The sequence below is a fragment of the Barbus barbus genome (assembly GCF_936440315.1).
Source record: "Barbus barbus genome assembly, chromosome: 13".
NCBI lineage: Eukaryota > Metazoa > Chordata > Actinopteri > Cypriniformes > Cyprinidae > Barbus > Barbus barbus.
Genome location: NC_136741.1, coordinates 24,510,243 through 24,532,856, shown reverse-complemented (window position 1 = coordinate 24,532,856; position 22,614 = coordinate 24,510,243). Strand labels below are relative to the sequence as shown.

Sequence of the window (22,614 nt, the reverse complement as noted above, 5' to 3'; positions counted from 1 at the left end):
AAAGAAAAGAAGTATGAATTGAACTCACTCTTACAGATTTCCAAATTTTGTGTGTCTAAAAACATGCTATTGTAAATCACACAATTTCAAAAAAAATAAATAAAAATCATATACAGTGTTTGTATCATATACAGTATCATATACAGTAGTATAGTATCTTGTAGCTACTACTGTTGATGCTTTCCACTGTAACAAAAAAGGTGGTAAATACTAATTTCAAAGTTTTTTTAATGTAATTTTATTTTGCATTGTATTTAGTATTTGCATTTTGTTGTAATATGAGGCTTAATGCTTAAATGCAGAGGCGTCATGCCCATTCAAAGTGATTTTTGAGCCAAGTAGATTTTGAATGCAGCTTCCAAAAGACAAAACATAGTCGATTAATATTTTCTATATTTAATACAATCACACAGGCGTGATTAAATCGTTCAGCACGTCAGATCATCTGCTGCTAAATTCAATTCTGTGTTGGCTGAGCCAGAGACAGACGCTTTTTAACAGCACTGCGCATTATAACCAATCACAAACGATGCTGTTGAGCTTAAGAATGCAACGACCAATCAGAGGCGCTCAGATGAGTCATCGCTGAAATGCCGGTGTTTTCTTCACTCGCTCGCTGACCGAATTCCTCTTTCTGGCAAATTATCTCGTCAGAAACAATAAAGTGCAAATGTGTTTACGAATCTGTTAGTAAGATATTCATTTCATAGTGTAAACAGCTTCAGTGATTTTAATGGGAGTGCTTGAACTCTAGACTGTTATTTGCTCTCTTTCTGTGCAATGAAAGTGTCACGATTAGTAGCCTAATTTACAATGTTTTTATTCACATTAAATATAAAGTCAGTTGCATTAAAAATATGTTATGGACACCCATATCTGTTAATTAAGAAAACAGACAGGTTTTTATGCATAGTTAATAGATTACATTATTAGGTTACTTTGACCATCGCCCACTAGATCAACTAACATAATCTATAAAGCTGAGAATCGAGATATTTCATGATATAGTTAATGCGTTTGGGAATGTTTCGAATAAAAAGGAAAAAATAAATAAAACAAAAGTGCTGTTGTGGCTGCTGTGTGCCCCTGCTTAAATGTTTAAAATTTGAACTGTTACACCCAATAATAAATGTTGATATATATATATATATAATGTGTGTGTGTGTGTGTGTACATATAGTATGGTATTTTGCAACTGTTTACTTTCTATTTAAAGCTAATCATATTTATATATAAATGTATTGTTGTTTATATATAAATAAATTGTTAAATTTATTGATTGCTATTAGTAATGAGCCATTTGTCTTTCTTTGTACGGTGTTATGGTGTGATCCGGGTCCTCGCGGGGCGTGATTGAGCGGTTGGGGATTTCACTCGTTGCTGTACAGCGACCCCATGTTGACTGATTAAATATCTACTTCTGTAACTGTCGTACTTCAGCCACAAACTTCAGTTGTTATTTATTTGAAATACCAATCGCGACCGTGTGGTGAAAACAATTTATTCAGGTTGATAAAGTATAATTTTGCTTTTGTGAGACGCTGCTAGAGTAAAGTTATTTCGATGCAGCGCTGAACCTGCTCCCAGACTGTACCATGTTATCCTGGGGTGGTCCAAGTTATTTCTCGCAGTCATTCCGAATATATTAATGACCTTTATTGTTTAAAGTGCTAGATTCTTGTATTATTGTAAAAATGTGTTAGTCGTGTAGTGATATATTCCGTGTGACGTAGATAAAGTGGATATTTTTGTGAAGACAGCCTGTGGCTGTTTACAAAGATGGTGTAGTCCACAGTGGAACCTGTGCTGTGTGGAAACGGTTGGTGGGATAAATAGTCAGATTCGGTGTTTGCTGAAAGCCGAACGAATAAAGCGATATTTTTAACTGCTTCCTTTTTTAAACTTACAGGAAAACATTGAAGTGGAGAGTGAGATCGTTTTTAAGTTAGCCGCATACACTGTTCAGGTGAGTGAGACTTTTTAATACTCTGGATTAGTTTTGACAGACTCGCTAGGAGTCATTTTCATGCGCAATTTGTATTATTAAGCTGCTTTACAACTTAACCGCTAACAATTACATGCGTGCTACTGTACGTCCTGTTTTTAGGCAAGAATTTGCATTTATCTTCTCGCTGAACTGTAGCAACGTCCCCTCTTTGCATGTTTGTGTTTGTGCATTGAATGCTTAGGATGCGACGCAACTGATCAACTTTTCATTAACTGGCAAATGTCTAATACAAAGTTTAGAGACTTGTGGTCTGTAGTAAACCCACTCTGGAGTTAAGCTTCTTACCGCATTGACTCAATCATGTATAAAGGTCTGAATGATTCATTCACAAGCATTTTGTCTTTTTTCTTTAGGAGGCATGCGGAGACTACACAAGGTAAGATAAATCTGAACACATCTTGCTTTGAATATTGCATTAGATCGGGGCAATCGACCCCTGAAATATAGATTACTATAAATGTATAAATGCATGCACTATTTAGTCAATTTTTAAAAGTTTGTTTGGCTCTGAAATTGAATGCTTAATAGATATTGTTCAAAAATAGGGCAAAAACGCTGGTGAAAGTTTATTTATGGACTAGTAAAATAAGTGTAATGTAACATACACCTGCCATGACACTTGTGTGAGCTTGAGAACTGATTGATAGGGTCACTGTATGCACTTTAATTTTCTACTTTATTTAGATTTTTTTTTTTCCTTTTTAGAGTGTTGCTTTTTTATTCATCTTGTAATGAAATCGTGCATTAGGATGATTTAAGGTTTGGATCATATGTCTGGAGAAGGACAAAGAAAAAAATGTTGCATTCTGTTTTGCTACTGATGTGTAATTAACTAAAAAAATGCACCATACATTTTTCAAAATAAATGTCATGTTCTGGGTTTTTATTTTTATTGCTAAAATTAGTGTCCATCCAGGAATTGTGTTTGTGAGTTAGATGCATCTAAAAGCAAGCATTTTAAGTTAATGTTTAGGCTGTGTGCCTCAGTGTTTTGTTGTGAATCCAGTCCAAGTTGATCATTTCCAAAGGAAACATTTAATAAGTGAGTAGAACTGGCAGTACATATATCTGATGTAAATGTCCTTGGCTTGGATATTTCTGGACTTAAACCTTTAAAAGGACTCTTGGCATGTGCTTTTTGTGTAAGACAGAACATAGTTCAGTTTAGAGAAGCACATTACCACAGTCATCTTACCGGTGGGCATATTACCTAGTTCTCCCTTCATAAATTTTCCGGAGGTTTACTCCAAATGATTGGTTATTGTAAGTAATGGAATTCTTTGCCTTCTCTGTTAACATGGACTGATCTTGAGGCAGTGAATGGGATGCATAGGGATAAAGCAATCTGTTAACACAAAATGTAAGGGAGAATTGCTCAGAAAGGTTCAGCATGTGTTGGTCACTCTTTCTCAATAGCCTTGCAGTTCATTATTGGAAAACAAAGCTTTTCCACTATTGGGAACAGAGGTGTGTGTAAACCGTCCTTTATACTCTGAAAATGTTTACCTTGCAACAATGACTGCTTCTGTTTAGCAGTGGGGAACTTGTTAAAGACCTTGTAAAATGGCTCGACAAGGTTTGTTTTCTTTGTGTTGATTTGTTTTTGTCAAAAAGGGACATATTGAAAAGGTTTCGCGTTAGAGTACACAGGTGGCATATCGGAGATGCTTTCACTCTGCCCTTTTACATTTACTGTATGTCTGGTACTTCTCCAACAGGAAGTGGCACATTGGCGGTGCTCTTCTTTTCAGTGGAATCGTGTTGATCTCACATGATGTGCATGGTTGATTATATGAAAATGAGTTACAGATGTACATTTCATTGTTTGTGTGTGTGTTTTAAATAAATTATATTTCAATAACGATATGATAAAGAGAGAGAATATACAATATTGTACAGCACTGTTTGTTGTTCCATTGTTTGTGTCAGAGATTTTGGGTTTTTATGCTCATTGACCATTCGCAAAACCCGCCCACCCTTAGTTACTGTTGCTATGACCGACAAACAATGATTAAAAAAAAAAAATCAAACAATAAATACCGTTTTATGGCTCTTCAATGTGTCGTGACAGATCACTGTATTGCCTCAGTTCAAACAGGTGAATCGGTTGTCTTTTCATATGTTCTTAAAGCACGAAATGAACATGATTAAACATCAGAAAGTATTTTATTTCAACCGTGGAACACACCATTTTTCAAGTGCAAGTCCGCCAAAGTTAATCTACTCTCCTGTCTGATTTGTGGTTAAGGCTGGAAAGGATACAGCTGCAGCTACTGGGCACGTGCATGTACATATTTTCCGAGCCGACAATATAACGTGAAACCTATGAAAATGGTTTTAAAAAGCACATGGCGTCGTAGTATCATCACTTTACAGTGTCGCAATGACCGTCTTTTTGCAGTAAAAGACCTGTCATAGTTTACTGAGTGGGAAGATGACATGAAGCGTCGCGGTTAACCTGCATTGAAAACAGATGAGTGCACATGTGCCTATACAGCTCCCAATCGGGGCGAAGTTCATGGGATTTTGTCCACAGAATGATAAGAGCACACGTTTTAACATATTATTTTATTATTTCACACAGTATTTTAACTTAAGCACCGCAAGCAATGCATACAGCGCCAGACATGACAGGTTTTCTGGTGCACAAAACAAGTACTTTAAAGGAATACCTTAGCTTATTACCGTTACTGTGGCAGCCAACAGCAGCAAAGCTTAACCCTCCGCACATAATTATATTTAGTTATATTGAAAAAGTTTAAATTCAGTCTATCTTTTTTTTACCCCGTTTTAACATGGATTTTTATGGAGACTGTCCGTAGCTGTCGGGCAAGATGGCGGATAGCATTGGTAGCACATAATACAGACCCTTTTTCTGTTAGTAAACATTGTGACGATTTTCTGTGGGCGGAGCTTAGCTGGAGGCAGAAAGATTCCTCTGACCGCTTCACTAATGCTAGCTATGAAGTCTGCAGCTTGTTTTTTTTTTACAATAACTGGAGAAATTCCAATTTTACCTGCTTATGTAAGGTCACTCACTGTCTGCACACAGACATTATTTCATACACGACAGTGAGATGCATAAGAATGCTTTATTTAAACTTTTCTGATAATAAGTACTGCAAATGCGAGCATTTTTGATGATCGTTTCTGTCCAGTCCGCTCATTTTATCGTGTTTAACCACAGCTGTCGTTGGTTCTTTTGTCTGGCAGTGGCATCAGGTATGCCTTAAAATTTCAAATTGTAGCCTCTACAACATCGATTCTGGCACCCAACGTCACAACAAGATGATATTTTAAGCTCCTTATGTAGCCGAATCTGCGCTGGTTTGAATTGGCTGCCTCCAGTTTTAGTGTTGTTTTGCCTCCAGCTAGCGCTGTGACGTAATTGTGACGTCGGCACAAAAAGGGTCTATACGTGTTCTGATTGGTCAGATCGTCTTTCAGTCAAGCTCTTTGCGAAGAAGAAAAACCTGACTGTTTTAATGTTCCAAAAGATTTCTATATAAAATTAATGCTGCTCTTTTTAACTTTCTATTCATCAAAGAATCCTGGATAAAAATTTGTCTGTCTTTGAATTTTAGATTAGATTCAGATTAGATTTTCTGAATGTGTGAAAAGAGTAGCGTCTAATAAAAATTCATCTTTAACATCACAGTAATATGTTATAATATTTCACATAATATTATTTTTACTTTATTTTTGATTAAATAAATAGCTTCTTTCAAAAACATTAAAAAGATTTAACTGAACCCATATTTTTTAAACTGTTGTGAATGACCAGTTTTTTTTAGTTTTTGGTTAAAGATCGGTGGGTCGTGTGAGTACATTTTTATAGGTGATAGGCTATTCCCTTTACTCTTTGCTGGCAAATAATTAGGCAGTGCGGTCAAGCAGTTCTGGTAGCAGCATGTCATTACTGATAGCGTCTTTTTATAGTTTAAGTGGCTTAGGATACAGCAAGCCTTCAGACCTTCTCTTCCTCTGGTTTCTGCTATTTCCATGTGGATGAAGGCTCCCAGATCTCATAAAGCCTGAGCGGTTGCATTTGGAGGCCCAGGGCTTTAAGTTTATGTAGGAAGTTAGAAGACCCCCACCTCTCTCCATATAAACCTCCTCCTCTCCACTGTTAAGACTGCATAGATGTTAGAGGAGAGGGAGTGGAGACATCTCCCGTTGGCAGACGATAGGGCGTCATGCAGGATGCTGATGTCATCCATCTGCAGTTTATGTCGGGGGGTTCTCCTAGAAGATCACCCTCCATATGTCCTAGTTCTATAGACAGAATATAGAAAGTTCAGGAAGTGATGCCACTTTTAAAATAAACAGTGAGGACTTTATTAAATACGATTATGATAATACTTGATCTTGTTGAACCTGAATTCTAAGCAAAAGTTGCCTTCGGTTCAAGGACGTCGACTTCAAATGACCCATTTCCCACTGATTTCCTTGCAATGAGGGTAGGTGTATTCTTGAAAAAGCTGACACATGGTTTTAACTCCTCCATGCGTTGCTTGTGCTGGGTTAAGCATTTGCCCGCCCTTCCTTGCCAACTGTTTGATAGTACAGACAGCATAATGAATTCCAGATTGCTGACAAGGCATTGCGATCTCAGGGCACCAGCTTACCACATCATCAACCCGGCCTGCTAGATTTATACCTTCAAACTTATCATAAATTGCTGAATTACAGAACCAACTGGCTTGGAAAGGGAAGTGCGCCAGAGAATATAGTGGTGCTTTGTCAAGCAAGGTATTAATGGGCCGATAAGCAGGGTTAGAAAGGTTTTACATGTTATCAGTTCTGTGACCTTTTTCCTTTTGTTTTCAATTAATTTTCTGAGTATTCTGAATCCAATGTTATGGTTTTACATTGTTTTGCAAAATTAGATAAGTTCTTGCGCTTTGTTTTGAGTAATTGCTTCCTGTAAAAACAATAATGCCCACTGCAACTTCAAGACAGTTTAGAAAAGATCAGATCAAAGCTTGCTAGAACAGATCAGATGTCTGGAAGCCCATGACATGAGGGTTTTCAATAACACTGCTGCCCTGTTTTATGAATTCAGGTGTTGCGAATTTTGTGCCAGTTTTGTTGTAGTTAGATGTGTGGCCTCCTAACTCTTAAAGGGTAGTTGACGCAAAAATACAAATTGTGTCATTGTTTACTCACCCTGATGCCATTTCAAACCTGTATGTCTTCCTTTTTTTCATGCAACACCTAAGAAGAAAAGTTTAATAATGCACTAGATGAAGTTTGTCAATGCAATTGCATGCTTTTATTCCACGGAAAAAAGAAATCACACAGCTTTGAAAGAGCATTACTTAGTATTAAAAATACTAAGAACTATTACTTTCAACATGTTTTGTAATTGAACGGCACTTTGCTCTACCTGTACATTCAGGTCACAGACTTTGACATTGAAGTATATCATAATCTCTCCACTGAGATAAGATGCTATTAGCTCAAGCACTACATCATCACTAACTTCAGCTTGAATTTGTAACATTACATGGGAAAGTTCAGTTTTACATTTACATGTAATCTTTATATGTAGGCTCTAAATGACTATAAAAAGACAAGCCAAGATTTCTGTAGTTGCAGAATAGAAAAAAAATGCACATCTCGTAATATGTAATTTAAACACTGATTGGTTAAGAGTTGAGGTGGGAGCCCGTTTATCTAAAAAGGAATTCCAGCAGGGTGATAAAAGACACAACCAGTGTACTCTTCAAACATCAAGAAGCTCAATATTCAAACATTGGTCTATCAGTGTCATCACTTGTCACCTGAGAGTTTTATTTCAAAAGAATGATATCTGCTCTCCTCAGACAAACATCGTTATCTCTTAAATCACACCTTGTTTTAGTCAAACAAGAGTGGCTTCTACAGAATTTAGACATTATATTATTTTAGGTTTGCTACATCATTTTGAAAATGTCAAGTTTTAATCATAGATAATAAAAAACATCAAATCAAAATGGAACAATTTATTAATTAAAAATATCTATTATTTCAGTGTTTTAAGTAACTGTGCTTGACTGTTAATCTTTTTTTATCTGACTGTGTATTAGTTTCTAATGCTATTGTCGTTATCATACTGATGTGGTATTTAAAGGTTGTGTTTTGGAAAATATGTTTCACAAGGTGTTAAATTGTCAGTAAACATCTCAGGCCTCACTTTTAATGCCTAAAAAGGACATTGTTTCAAAGATTTTAAACATGAACTTGCCTCAACAAAGATTTCATGAGAATCACCCATATATTGCTGGAAGTTATAGTTATGCTATAGCCTATACTATAATTCTATCTACACTACTGCTGTTTAGTCTTTATACACTATAGGGCCCTATGATTTCCGCGAAGCAGAAAACGCGGACGGAATCACGGAATCCAGTCATAAAAACGGAATTTACAATTTAACGCGGAATGTCACGGAATTTGTCGAAGTTTGGATGAATTAATCAAAAGTAGGTCGTTACACTTAAATCAAATCGCGATATGGACTAGTATCTGTAAATATTTAGCCGCAAAAGTGGATTTAAATATGAATCCTGCGTGTTCTGCGCGTCTCTGTATGAATGGAGCAGAATTTTAACGGTGATTTCAGCGTCTGCCGTCTCAATGAGGACATAAATACATGAACAACATCTCCAGAACTGCTCTGAGAGTCACTTTACGAGCATTTTACCATTTAATTTGAGTAAAACTAGCGTCATATCATATACACACAGAACTTTAAAAGTATTCACGGCGACCCGTCAAAATAAACGTTTGGTTTAACTTATTAAAGACATTGTGCCAGAAACAGGCTATATTACTATTATTTAGTAGACTGTACGTAATCCAGAAAAATTAAAACAGAAAAAAAAACGGAATCCAGAAAAATTAAAACAGAAAAAAACTGAATTTAGAAAAAAATTAAACGGAATTTGGGAAAAAATCAAACGGATTTCATAAGGCCCTATACACTAGCATATATTTAGCTAGGCCACCCAGTATTTATTTCTGAAGTATTTCATTTTAACATGCTGTTTTTGTTTTAATTTTCAGTGATGAAAGCACAAGATCAGACTTAAAAAAGCTCCCAGCTTTCCCCACTGCGGTATTGAAGGAGCACCCATCATTAGCATTCTGGTGAGACTGCATTTTTGTTTTTGTAGTAAATAAAGGTAGCTTCTGTAATATGACATTTTTGTGACAAACACAGTATTCAGTAGGACATGATGTAGACAGAGACTTGATTATATCCATCAGATTTGGATTGATCTTGCAAAATGGGCTATGATATATTATTAGTTAATGTTTTATTGGTCTGTGCAGCCTTGTTTACATCAGCATGAGATTATGTGCATTTATTAAGGAAGTAAATGTCTTCATGTCTTTTAAGAACATTATTCAATGTCTGAAACTCAGAAATGACACAGATATTCCATAAGTTTGAGTGTATTTGGACTCATAAAAAGCTGCACGTTTCAGTGTAGCCAAGTGTAATGTGCAAGCTGCAGCCTGTTTATTTCAAACGAACCTTGTTAATTAACTTACTTGTTAATGATGCCTGCCCTCTGGCTTCTGTAACCATAGACGTCTAGATGTTGAAGTCTACCACCTTAAAAGGATTGATGTGGCAGCTTTAATCAATGCCTATTGAGTGTGGGGAGCAAAGACAGTAAACCAGTTAACGGACAGCAATTATTGAAGTGTGTGAGTGGGAATGAGTATGTGAGGAAACAGCTGTGCGTTAGTGCAAGTGTTTAAGAGACAGCTGTGCGAGTGCATGCAAAAGCAGCTGGGAGTTTATATACATAAAAATGGCCTATATTGTAATTTTATTGGTGTTCTAGTTTCCTGTAATGATCATCTGCCATATTCATTTCCTTTTTTGTTGTTTCCTAGTAATAAATGAATACTTACAATGTGTCTGTGTGTTTGAGGAACCGGTTATTAGAGTAATTGCCTCAAACTGTTTGTGTGTGTGTGATTCACAGGACAGCCAGCCAGATGGCATTTCACACATGGGTGCACCTGGTTAATAGTCTGACTAGCCACTTCATTTAAATGGCACATTCACATGTTGGTCTCATGCTCAATTGCTGGTTTGTTGCACTTGCATGGATGGTAACGCTTTTCTCTCTTGCCCTCTAGTGAAGATAAAGTAATTGAGCATTATAAGAAGCTGAAAGGCCTCAGTCGTGGACAGGCTATCATACGGTAAGCACACTAACCAATTATATGTCTGACATAACCTCAAGGAACGTAGGTACAGGGACTACAAGTCTGAGCCTGTTGATCTACCTCTGATAATTGCTCCACGGTTGTTTGTGGAAAGGTGAAACTGCGGAATTAATTAGACCACATTACTGATAGTGACTGCTTTCAACGGGTCTAGCCACATAGTTGTCACTTTATTTTTAACTCATTGGGAAGAGACAAGGTCATTTCTGTCAGCTTGATTTGTGTTGCTGCTTTGATATATTGACATTTTCCCTCACTGTGAAAGCACTGAGAGAAATCAATTGTAGGAATGCTGTCAGTGACCGTTATAGATGATTTATTAGGGTTAAATGTTGTTCATCCTTGATGTTTAACTTTCTGTGCTACACTGTTGTTCAACAGGTATCTGACCTTAGTTGAATCCTTGCCCGCATATGGAGTTCATTACTACAAAGTGAAGGTGTGTGATTTGATTTATCGTGTGATATTTTAGGAAATACAGAGCTAGACATAAATACTGAAGCTGCCATAATGAATATGTCCTTTGATTTATGGTTGGTTAAATAATTAACCGCTAGTAAAATGTGTGTGGTCTAATTATAATTGTGCTTAGATCATTAGAAATGTCTTTGGAGATCAAACAGTGCTGTTAAAATAGCTGCTACTGTATGTGAATGGCTATGTAGGTTGGACCCATTTGATCTTTTGATTTCACTACCATTGCCAGACAAAGCAGTAATTACCTTTCATTTTCAAAAGAAAAAAAATCTCATCCCTTTCACAGGACAAACAGGGCATACCGTGGTGGCTGGGGATTAGCTACAAAGGCATTGGCCAGTACGATCTGCAAGACAAGCTCAAGCCACGAAAGGTTTGCTGTGTTTTTTTTTTTTTTTTGCAAGTGCTAAAATTCACAGTGGTGAAGGAAAAAAAATCCTACAGTTCTTCCTATAGGTTCACAGTCATAATTTATGGGTGGGTTCATCTGAAATTCTTAAGATCACTATTTTAGACCACCATGAAAAAAGTATTTCAAATAATTGCATAGCAGTGTGAATGCTTGAACAGAAACTGCTGAATAAATTTGCAGAAATGTGTGAAGACAGTGCAGATTATTTCACTGGGAAAACAAGTAGGAATATAAATGTTTTATTTTCAGAAAGAAGTTGAATACTTTACTTCACCAAGAATGCATTTAAGTGATAGTAAAGGCATTTATAAAGTTTCAAATAATTGCCGTTCTCTTCAACTTTCTATTCGTCAAAGAACCTTGAAGAAATTTATCGGTTTCCACAATGATATTAAGCAGCACAACTGTTTTCAACATTGATAATAACAAGGAATGTTTCTTGAGCACCATAGCAGCATAATATGTGCAAAGGATTTCTGAAGAATTGCTGGAAAAAATGCTGCTAAATTCAGATTTGCCGAAAGACGAAAAATTTACATTTAAAAAATATATTAAGTTAGGCTGACCACACACTAGAAGATTTTAAGGACGATTTTAAGACCGATTTGTACCCCCGAACGATGGGAGTGGCCCAATTCGAGGCTTGTCTCAAATTATTATTTTTTTGTCTAAAAATCCTGTTGTGTGGTGTCATTATGATTATTTATCTGCTCCAGATCAAGACGGAGCATCTCGGAACTTCGTAAAATCGGACATTCAGAAAATCTCTTGATCGGGCTACCTCTGATGTGATACCTGCAATGAGCGAGCAAGTGTCACTTACCGGATATTGCGTGCTTCTATAGCTGAAACTTGGCATCCACAAAATGCCACAAAAGCAGAATACATCACCCATATTCTTTTTTTATACTTTTGTTTTTCACTGTGAAACAGAACATGCGCTGCTAGAGCCAGCTAACAGCGTAGATTGTTCTTCATTAGTTTTTTTTCTGTAGTCACGTTTGATCTTGTGAGTCTCTGTGAGATCTTGTGTCACTTTGAAGTCGTTCCTGCAATCATCAATTGTGTGGTCTCACAGTCTGGTCCAATCGTCTAGTGTGCGTGTTCAGAGGATTATGAGGCTAAAAAGTCTTCATGTCTGTGGCCTCCCATGGTTTTAAAATCGGTTAAGATTTGAAAATCGTCTAGTGTGTGGCCAGCCTTAGAATTTTTTTAAATTGTAATACTATTTATTGCACAATTACTGCTTTTACTGTTTATTTGATCAAATAAATGCAGCCTTGGGTGAGAAAAAGATACTTTTTTCAAAGAACATTTAAACAAATCTCACAATTCCCTAAATTTAAAACGGTAGTGTACAATTCTTCTTGTGGATATAGTGTGCTGGCTACCAAGTGCCTAAAAATCTTTCAAATATCTTTCACATTTGATGACTATAAGATGGAAAATCCAGTTCTTAGTTCTTAGAAGCAGACATTGCGGTACCCCGTGAACACAACAGTATTGGTGTGCCTCTTCTGTAGATATTGCTTATCTATAATTTTCTGTTCATTGACATTTTTAATGAACATGCTCATTCATCACGTTTTTATCACATGTCTGTCCTATGCGAGATTAGTAACCATTGCATTTTTATGAGGAGAGCTTCTATATTTCACCCCAGCCTCACTCATTAAAGTGTCTGTTAATTAGCATCCATTACACCAGTGCTTTGTAGGATGCAGCTGGGTGTGTATGTATATTCAGCTCTGTTCCAGAGTGTTAATGGGCATGTCCCACTCTGAAACCCTGCTGCATGGCAGCAATGAACACTAGTCCCTCCCTGTGGAAGGTGTAATTATGGAGCTTCATGGGGAGCAGCGCTGGGCGGGAGGGGCAGAAACTGGAGTGGTGCCTGCAGTGTGATGTCTGAATGGGGATTGGCTCTGTTGATGGAACCCCAATCAGCTCATCTCCTGGGAAAAGCATCTACGGGGTGTTACGGGAGTAAACATTTTCCTTTTTATTTCTCCTTTTGTCTTAACAAAAATGTAATGTGGTGGCACTATAGTACAGTGTTGCTATCACATAGTATCACCAGAGTACATTGATATACATATTCAAGGTACCTTGAAAATTTGGTTATCTTCTCTTCCATTCCCTCCTTCTCCTTTTTGTCTTTTCCCACTCGACTGAGTGTTTTAACACTCTCTTTTTGAAAGTACACTAGGCCCTGTCAGAGTGCAACCCATCATCTGGCCAGTATTGAATGTGCTTCCTGCCAAAGAGGGCAGTCTTTGTGTCCACCCGCCCCCCAATCTTCTTCCAGAACGCCAAGCTCATTATGCAAATCTGACCGTCATTGTGCATTTCACTCAGCCCAGACAATTGATCAAGCAATAAAACACAATTAGCTTAGCAGGGGGCCATAGAGGAGAGCGAGGGGTCTCGCGGCTATGACTCCTCCACATGCGAGAGCTGTTGGGGGTCTGCGGTATTAAAAGCTGTGAAACTTTTTGTCTGAACTTTCCCGGGCTCTGAACTGATGCCCTATGAAAGAAGTAAATGAAGTGTATTTTGTATTACTCCTGATAAAGATAAATTTGAAATATCAAAACTCCCGTCATTAGTCTGTCCCCAATTTTATTCCATATATTTTTGTTCGAATGATCAGTTACTTTAGTATAGGGAAGTTGATAAAAGATCAGTCACAGGCAGATGACAGTTAATACATTTTTATGGTTTAAATTGTGTTTACACTAAATTATGTGCTCTTGTGTGGTAGCCTATTTCATTGGGTCATCCTGTAAAGCAGGATGGTTTTAGCAGGATGGTCATCCTGTAAAGCAGGATGGTTTACAGGTTTTCAAACATTTTGATGCCAAAGGAAATGTGATCTCCTTGCAAGGGACCACCTTGCCAATAAAATAAAGATGGTAATATAGTTTCAAGTATTAAAACCCATTTAAATTATGTGGAAAAAAATGTGTGATGTTATATCGATAAACTGTTGTTTGCAAAATTAAGTAAATCAAAAATTTAAAAAGGTGCACTAAAGTCAAAGCAAATGAGTAAAGTATAATATGGAAAATACTGACTTTATATTATACTGACCATGTATTTAAAACCACTCTGAAGATCATAGCAACCGTATAGCAACACCCCAGCAAGGTGGTGAGATTTACATATGCAAACACCACACACATTTCTTTCTAAACTGTTTTTACTATTTAATTGTGGTTACTTCCAGAGGGATTTTGTCTGTACGAGTGTCTGAGAGAGGGTTTTTGATTGAGTCATCATTCTGAGCTGACAATTGAGTCTGGATTGCTCCTACTTGATCACGTGTATTGGTGCTGTCTGGTGTGGCTTCTGTTATATTACTTGCAATATTTTTTTTATCCCTTGCCTTCTGAAGAGTTCTTCTTTTTCCCTTAAATCTGTCAGTGTGACAGTCCAGCTCATTCAAGTTGCAGTTCAATTTAAAAAGCATGGGTTTACAAAACTGCATGTTTTTAAGTCCTGAAAATTGTGATAGTCAATTTGGTTATAGAATGCGGATATCACTCTCATCATATATCTGTGTGTTTATATAACTTTATCTACCACTCCAAAAAAGGACTGATAACCATGTGAACACAGTCAGTCTTGAAGATCTAGTGACGCATCTTGAGGGTGTGTTCATATTCATAACATATTTCTGCACTGCATCATCATTAGCCCAGTGACATGAAAGATTTTTAAGGTGTGTACGATTATAAAATACTACTTTCACACATCCAGGTTAAGCATGGGCTGGTTTTTAGATTAGTGTAAATTTAATCCACTGGTTAAGTGATACTAGTGCTAAACAAATTGTGACCCTGGATCACAAAACCAGTCATAAGTGTAAATTTTTTAAGTGTAAAATTGGGATTTATACATAATCTGAAATCTGAATAAATAAGCTTTCCATTGATGTATGGTTGGACAATATTTGGCCGAGATACAACTATTTGAAAATCTGGAATCTGAGGGTGCAAAAAAATCTAAATATTGAGAAAAACCCCTTTAAAGTTGTCCAAATGTAGTTCTTAGCAATACATATTACTAATCAAAAATTAAGTTTTGATGCATTTACGATAAATTTACAAAATATCTTTATGGAACATGATCTTTACTTAATATCCTAAGGATTTTTGGCATAAAAGAAAAATCGATCGTTTTGACCCACACAATGTATTTTTGGCTATTGCTACAAATATACCCCAGCGACTTAAGACTGGTTTTGTGGTCCAGGGTCACAATTGGTATCACATGCGACAATTACATCCGGATCAGTGATACTTAAATACATCATCAGAAGGGTTTGGCTCAGCATGTTTGCCACCCTAAACATTGTTTGTTAATTTTCATTATTTTATTAATTAGTATTTTAGTTAGTTTAGCTTAATTATCTATTTTTATTTTGTTAATTTAATTAAATTTTCTTTTAATTCTTAACATATCTGCAGACTTCCTAGATTTGCCTGCCTCTCTTGTTTTATCAGTCTGAGGTGTTGAAGATTGTTCCCATTGTCTTTCCATTTGCATGCTCTCTCATTTGCCCTCAGACTTATCTAGTTATCAGTCATTTAATTGTCTTAAAGAATTATGCTGAAAAGCTTGTCTCGCTCCGCTTTTTAAACTGCTGTCATTAGTAGATTGTTGAGAATGCTTTTATCGTTCCTAGTCCTGGTTTTAAATGAGCTGATTTAGCACATTTCAGAGTCATAAGAAATACATTATAATGTGTTATTACGTGTTCTGGCAGTAAGATAATGGCTTGACAAAAAAAAAGTAATGCTTTTGGGTCAATTGTGTGTTTATACTGCTAATTTTGAGTTGGCTAATCAGTACCACCTTTGGACTTCAACGTATGAAGTACTATATATTTTTAGTGATTTTTGTTAAATGTCAAAGAAAGGTCAAGGAACTTTCTAGTTGTCAGATAGTGAGACATTCCCTGTTGTCGTCGCATCCGCTATTTAGTCACTATGAGAGAGGCATGCTGTTTTCACCAGGAGGTGAAGAGTGCCATGGCCAGCCATTAATGATTACAAGAATGTAGTAGATTCCTGGCATTTTTGCCTTGGGAAACGTAAGGGATCGAGCATCCAAACCAACGGTGAAGGATTATGATTCAGACTGTAAAAATGAAACGCGCCAGGAGAAGGAACATGGAATAATGAATAGCTATAGAAGGCTGTTCATTATGATCAATGCTCCAAATCCCCTCCCAAAACAAAACAAGAGGAATAACATTTGATGTGTGTGTATTTCAGAGAGCGTAACCGGTTTGTCTGGTTTGACGAGGACAGGAATCGGGTATCAGAGTAAGAGGGAGGTGACCGTAGAGAAAGAATGAAGTTGTGAAGGTTTAATTATATGTGTGAGTTGGAGTGTGTGAAACGGAGCGAGACACTTGGTACCTGGTACTTGGAAGAGAAGTCTAGCTCAAGGTGGGTAAGGGCAAAGTGAGGTGCTAGTGATGTCACAGGAAGGGGGAGGGAAGGGGCGGGGCTCAATCGCCTGAAACTCTTGCAACACCTTTTGGTCTCTTCGAAAGCAGACAAGAGAGAGTATTGTTCGAGGAAGCCACAACCCTGTGGGAAACTTTAGATCGGGATTATACTGAACCTGTCCAGCTATTCAGGGACTTTAAAGGCTTATTAACTGAACTGGTAAGGTCCATTTTTTTAAGATCTCTGAAATTAGAATAAGTTGTCATTATTCATTTTTTTGTTATGAAACATAACTGTCAGAAATGTGTTAAGTTTTAATATGCTCTCGGCAGTCAAATCTTCTGTGCGATCCACGCTCGGATCATATTGTTCCTGTGTGTATTACTCAGTGCTGCATTCGAGCAGTACCTGGTGGGAAGCGTTTATTAACATTCCTGGTTAAATCCTCACCCCCGCACGCTGATAGTAGTTGGATATTGTACATTCCCTGCCCTAAGCTGGGAAGATCTATGACGGAGCTCTGGAATAAAGATCTAAAAGGACAGTTCTCATGAATGGCAGATGTTTTGGCCATGCTTTTACCACAAACCTGTTTTTCAGTGCTCTCCCTTTTAGGGCAAATTTGATAAGTTGTGAGCTCAGTGGACGCTTTGCTTCTGTAGTGCTTTGATTGTATTGGCTTCATACCCAAAGCAACTGTCTTGTGCTTCCAGCTAAATATATCAATATCCATACTGATGTAGTGATGTTTTTGTGAGGGATTTCAGAGTATAGTGTGTCCAAGAGGGAATTAAAATATATTTTTCTTGGTTTGACGGAGAACGCAACAAAAAATTAAATGCTGAAATATAGGGATGTAAATGTTCTCAATGGGTGAATCTCACAAAGAAATATCTAGAGCATAGAAATTAGTGCAAATCCTATTTGTAGGACTTCTTTGTCATTGAGATATTTTCATACTTTTCGCGTAACGGTGTTCCTAATATAGTTCCTGTCTAACTCATTTCCTTTTTCTTTGTAGCTCTTTCTGTGGAAACAGCTCGAAAACCTGTATTTCCGAGAGAAGAAGTTCGCTGTAGAGGTCAACGACCCTCAGAGGTGAGAGAACAAGATAAATCAGTCACAATTTATTTTAAGATCCAGTTCTCACTATTAACAAACCATTAACTATGACTTTTGCCGCAATAAGCTCCTAATTTGCTGCTTATTAATAGTTATAAAGGTAGTTGTTAAGTTTAGATATTGGGTAGGATTAACGATGCAGAATGCGCTTAAGTACTAATAATCAGCCAATATGTTAATAATAGGCATGCTAATAAGCAACTAGTTAATAGTGAGAATTGGTCCTTATCTTAAAGTGTTGCTAATAAATCGACAATAGGTCATTGCTAAGCATTATTTCTTTACTTATAGACTATAGGATGTGGCCTTTGAATAGACCAAGTAAATGTTAGCGATGCAAAGCCTTTTGACGTAGCTAATGTGTTTCCAACGCTGAACTGCAGCAGTGAAGTAATCGGTCACTTCACGTTGTAGTAGTAAACAGAGATGATAGCCACAATGTCACTGACCTCCTTTATAGTCAGTCGGTATTATATATCAGGTAACCTTAACTGCTTCATGTGGTGACATCTAATTTATTTGGATTTATCAAATTAAAAAGCTATTTAGTTTGAATCAACCTGACTAATTTTTATTGTCATAATGTAGCGTCACTGAATGTATTTACTGTTCAATCTTACCATTTAAATGATTACTGTTACAGTAACCAGTATTTTAATTTCATTGATGCAACATAGGATCACAAATGCGTTGTTTGGCTTCAGTGTGCACATGTGTTAATCCACAGAAAAACAGCTTCTAGACGCACATTTGGTCAATCTGGTCAGGTCATCTACGCGTGGTATGCCAGCCATTCTCTGATCAAAACCATCTGGGTGATGGCCATTAGCCAACACCAGTTCTACCTGGACCGCAAGCAGAGTAAAGTGAGTATATATTTGTGCATCTTTAATTATTATTACTTATAAATTCAGAATTGCAGATAATTGCTTTTTTCTAGGCTGAGAGCATGCAAAAGTGATTGAGATGCTGTAATAATAATTTTTTTTAATTGCATAAAGGCTAAAATAACTACAGCAAGAAGTTTGGGTGATATTGCCATGGATCTCACAGAGACTGGCGCTCCAAGGAACAGTAAGCTGGTCAGCATGGAGAGTAAAGGCAAGCTCATCATGGCCAGCAATGGAAGTTTGGTCTCTTCCAGTAAGACAGTCTGTTTCTCCCATTCCAAGAACAGCTTAATGAACTCTGTCATTCGTACCGATGTCGTGATTGAGTTTGCTTTTGCTTTTATTTAGATTCTGGAGACAATGAAGTGAATGAGGAACAGAAGAAAGAGAAGATTGCAGAACTGAAGAACAAACATGAGAGCATAAAAGAAAGTCTGTCACTCAAGGAAGAAGAGCTGAAGAAACTTTGCGTCCGGGAAGCTGTTAGTGGCTTGTCATATTTCCATATGCTCTTTCAACTATGTCAGTTTAAACAGTCATATCTTAAGATTTTCTTTGCTTTCTCTTTTTATTTGATCAGGAGTTGACTGGTGTGTTACCTAAGGAGTATCCTTTGGCACCAGGAGAGAAGCCCCCTACTGTTCGAAGGCGCGTGGGAACTGCTTTCAAATTGGATGACCTTTTCCCTTATGATGCGGTGGGCTGCTCAATTGCTTTTCTCAGAAATAATGCAAGAACTGCTTGCATTTTGTGTACTTTGCTAATTCAACTTGTTTTCCTTGCAGGATCCTCATTTAAGAAACCTGGAGAGCTGCTTTGCGCTCCAGAAAAAGATTGTGGAGGCAGCGAAAAAACTCGCCTATGAAAATGAGCTCTGTAAAACTGTGAAGAAAAAACGCAGAAGAAACCTTTTGGACTCTACCAAAAAACTCCAGGAGATCGAAAATCAGATTAATGAATACAGAGTGAAGATTGGCAAGGAGCCCACGCAAAGAGCTTCCGTCATCATTGCTGGTGCTTATCTGGTTTAATTATTAGTCATGATATATGTGTGTGTGTGTGTGTGTTGGCCAAAATGTGTGTGAACCCTTAAAACGTGCATGCTTGTACAGTGTAAGCAAACTTGCACTGTATTGACAGTCAAGGTTTGATGCTTCACTTGTGATGAGTTAATGTTTTATGTTATGTAGAGATAATGGATTGTGGCTGCAAAGAAATAATACTCGCAGAACTATAATCTCTCTTGTTGTTGCAGATGATGTGATCCTTGATGGCCTTTCTGACTGCTTGAATTTGGAAGATGGTGAGTATTACTAGATTTAATGGAATATTTTAGTGTAGAATTTTATACTGTCACTTTTGGTCAATTTAATGCATCCTTGCTAAATAAAATTTCAAAAGTATTCATAAAACATTTGAACAGTAGTCTTTGCTACTTATCTCTGCAGGCTAGACTAGGTGTCTACCCTCTTAATCTTGTTAACTTGTTTTGTCTTAGACGAGCCATCGCAGAGACAACGTTCACGTTCAGTGCAATATTCTCCACGTCCCAACTCGTCAAACTCCTTCGCTGCATCATTCCATTCCGATCACATAGATCATGCCAATGAAGACTACCAGGACTGCGGCAGGTGAGAGTCCTGCCAACCACAGCTCTTTGGGATTAAGCTTGAGCACTTCTTACCTTTCCCTGCCTATGGCTGGTGTTTGCTTTTGCGCTGTTGAACTAGTAGAGACCTGCGAATAAGGAATCAGCCGTGCATTCCAGCATTCCCTTGCCTCAACTTCTTTCTTCACAATCTCCTCTTATCAGCCCAAACACTCACAGTGTTAAAAATAGTGCCCCAGGAATAAGCATGCCACTGCTTGACTGCAAAAACTCCAGCAATAATCACAAAGTGGAGGCGGAAGGGGCATAAGCAGGAAAGCGGTTCTGGAAAATCTCACAGGAACAACGGGCATTAATAGAATGTGCTAGTGAGATGGAAGTTCATTGGGGCCAGACGACTGAAATCTGTCCGTAAAATGATATGGGATTCAGTTGTTTGCTATTTAATAATTTGTTCCTCAAAAACCATTGAGCTTTTGTATTAGATTTAACTAGGTACAAGGGTGGCATGCCGTGAAAGGTTTTTGTGTACTTCCTTGGAGGTTTTGTGTGCGGTAAGAACTCCACCCACAAAGGAAGTTTGGTTTGATAAAGCATTGTTCTTATCTGTGTTCTAGATTAAATTATGGTGAACTCCAAGAACCTGTGGCCTATTTACACGGAGACAATTTATCGACACACAGCAGCCCCTACCATCAACCCTCACGCCAACCCTCTGACTCACGGAGCATGCCCCCCACCCCTCAACTTCCCCGCAACGCCTACAGCAGCATCCAGCTCAGGTACAGAACACAATCGACCCCTCTTCATCACCCAGCCACTAGTGTGACCCTTGAATGACATCTAGGAAGGAATAAAATCAGTGTTCCCACGATCATGGAAAACCTGTAAATGTCAGGGATTTCCAGGCTTGGAAAAGTCTAAGAAAAATTCATGGGAATTTTAAAATTTTGCTCCGTCCTAAAATATTTATTTGCCTAGATATGACTTTTTGTAAGCGTTTTTGTGAAGTAAAATGGCCTACAAACCAATGAGAAACAATTATTGGGTTTATATATATATATATATATATATATATATATATATATATATATATATATATATATATATATATATATATATATATATATATATATATATATATATATATATATATTTCAAATTTGTACTTTCCATTTTAAATAAAAAATTTTTTTTTTCTTTTTTAGATTTTTGAATTCTTTTAAAATTACTGTTCTTTTAAAAAAACTGATTTTGAAAATGTTTTCACAAATTATTTTGCTTCTTCCTGCATGCAGCACTCATTTTCGGCAACGCAGCGGCAGTCTCGAATCTCAGTCACAGTTCCTTACGGAAAGCGAGCCATCTGAGCCTGTCTTCACTATATCTCCTCCTCGTCGTAGCAATAGCACTGAGATACTTGACGATGGTTCCTCCTACACCAGCCAGTCCAGTGTGGAGTACTCTGTACCCGGCTGCCATTCCCGTGCTAAAAACCGCCATCGGCGGAGGCAGGGAAACATATACGCCAACACAGGCAGCATGCCCAACCTAGCACAAAACGAGACACGGGGTTATACACCCCAACCTCGGCAACAACCAACCACCACAGCCTATTACGTTACCGGATATCCACGGTACATCGAACCTGAGGTGTACCCAAATGGACCGTACATGTACGAGACTGAGATGGAGGGACACTATAATGTTAACCCATCCTACTACAGACATGACCCTCATGGGAACTATGGCCAGGACGAGATAGATGGTTTGGCTCATAACCTTTATGCCACAATAAGGCCGTCAAGGAACCGTCCTCCATCCAGGAATGAGAATATTGTTAAAAACATGCAAAGGGCTGAAGTGGTGGAACACTTGCGTGGTTGGTACAACCGACAGCACAGACAACCAGAGTATGATACATACAGGGGACCGCAGCAGAACCTGGGCTACAGGACCTTGTCATCAAGTTACGTACGCAGTGACAGTACAACTTCCTACTCGACAGGTGAGAACTGTTGCATAAACACACTACCTTACGTTTCCTCATGTTAGAACTTTTTCTGGACTTCTAATGTCATAATTATCACATTCATAATATCTGTATTATTTTATTTTAAGTAAAAAAAAAAAGCCTGGTTTTGGACCATTAAGGTGGTTTGCATTGCGACATTATTATCAGGACATATCAGTAATGTAATGCAGGAAAAAAAATCATATTCTCATCTTGTTTAGACATATTTTTTTGTTTTTTTCAAGATTACTTTATTTATCCCTAAGGAAATTTGTCTTGTACATAAAGGCTGCCACATACAAGAATGCATAGAATATTTGTATGTGGTGGCCTACAAGAAATTTTGCCTTAATTATGTTAGGACAGATCAGATCTGACTGGAAGTGAA

At 37.5% G+C, this 22,614-nt stretch overlaps 1 protein-coding gene across 2 annotated transcripts in view; it reads left to right on the top strand.

Moving 5' to 3' along the window:
• The window catches only part of LOC306879021 (FERM domain-containing protein 4B-like), a 52,714-nt gene that overhangs the window by 24,729 nt on the left and 5,371 nt on the right, over positions 1-22,614 (top strand). For both annotated transcript variants that reach the window (XM_079431687.1, XM_079431686.1), the window contains exons 6-21: positions 1,910-1,966; positions 2,362-2,384; positions 9,059-9,142; positions 10,151-10,216; positions 10,622-10,679; positions 11,004-11,090; positions 17,613-17,689; positions 18,441-18,579; positions 18,715-18,856; positions 18,952-19,085; positions 19,184-19,300; positions 19,389-19,617; positions 19,859-19,906; positions 20,102-20,234; positions 20,830-20,994; positions 21,511-22,220. In XM_079431687.1, coding sequence (XP_079287813.1) covers positions 1,910-1,966; positions 2,362-2,384; positions 9,059-9,142; positions 10,151-10,216; positions 10,622-10,679; positions 11,004-11,090; positions 17,613-17,689; positions 18,441-18,579; positions 18,715-18,856; positions 18,952-19,085; positions 19,184-19,300; positions 19,389-19,617; positions 19,859-19,906; positions 20,102-20,234; positions 20,830-20,994; positions 21,511-22,220 — 2,269 coding nt within the window. The remainder of the gene's footprint in view (positions 1-1,909; positions 1,967-2,361; positions 2,385-9,058; positions 9,143-10,150; positions 10,217-10,621; positions 10,680-11,003; positions 11,091-17,612; positions 17,690-18,440; positions 18,580-18,714; positions 18,857-18,951; positions 19,086-19,183; positions 19,301-19,388; positions 19,618-19,858; positions 19,907-20,101; positions 20,235-20,829; positions 20,995-21,510; positions 22,221-22,614) is intronic.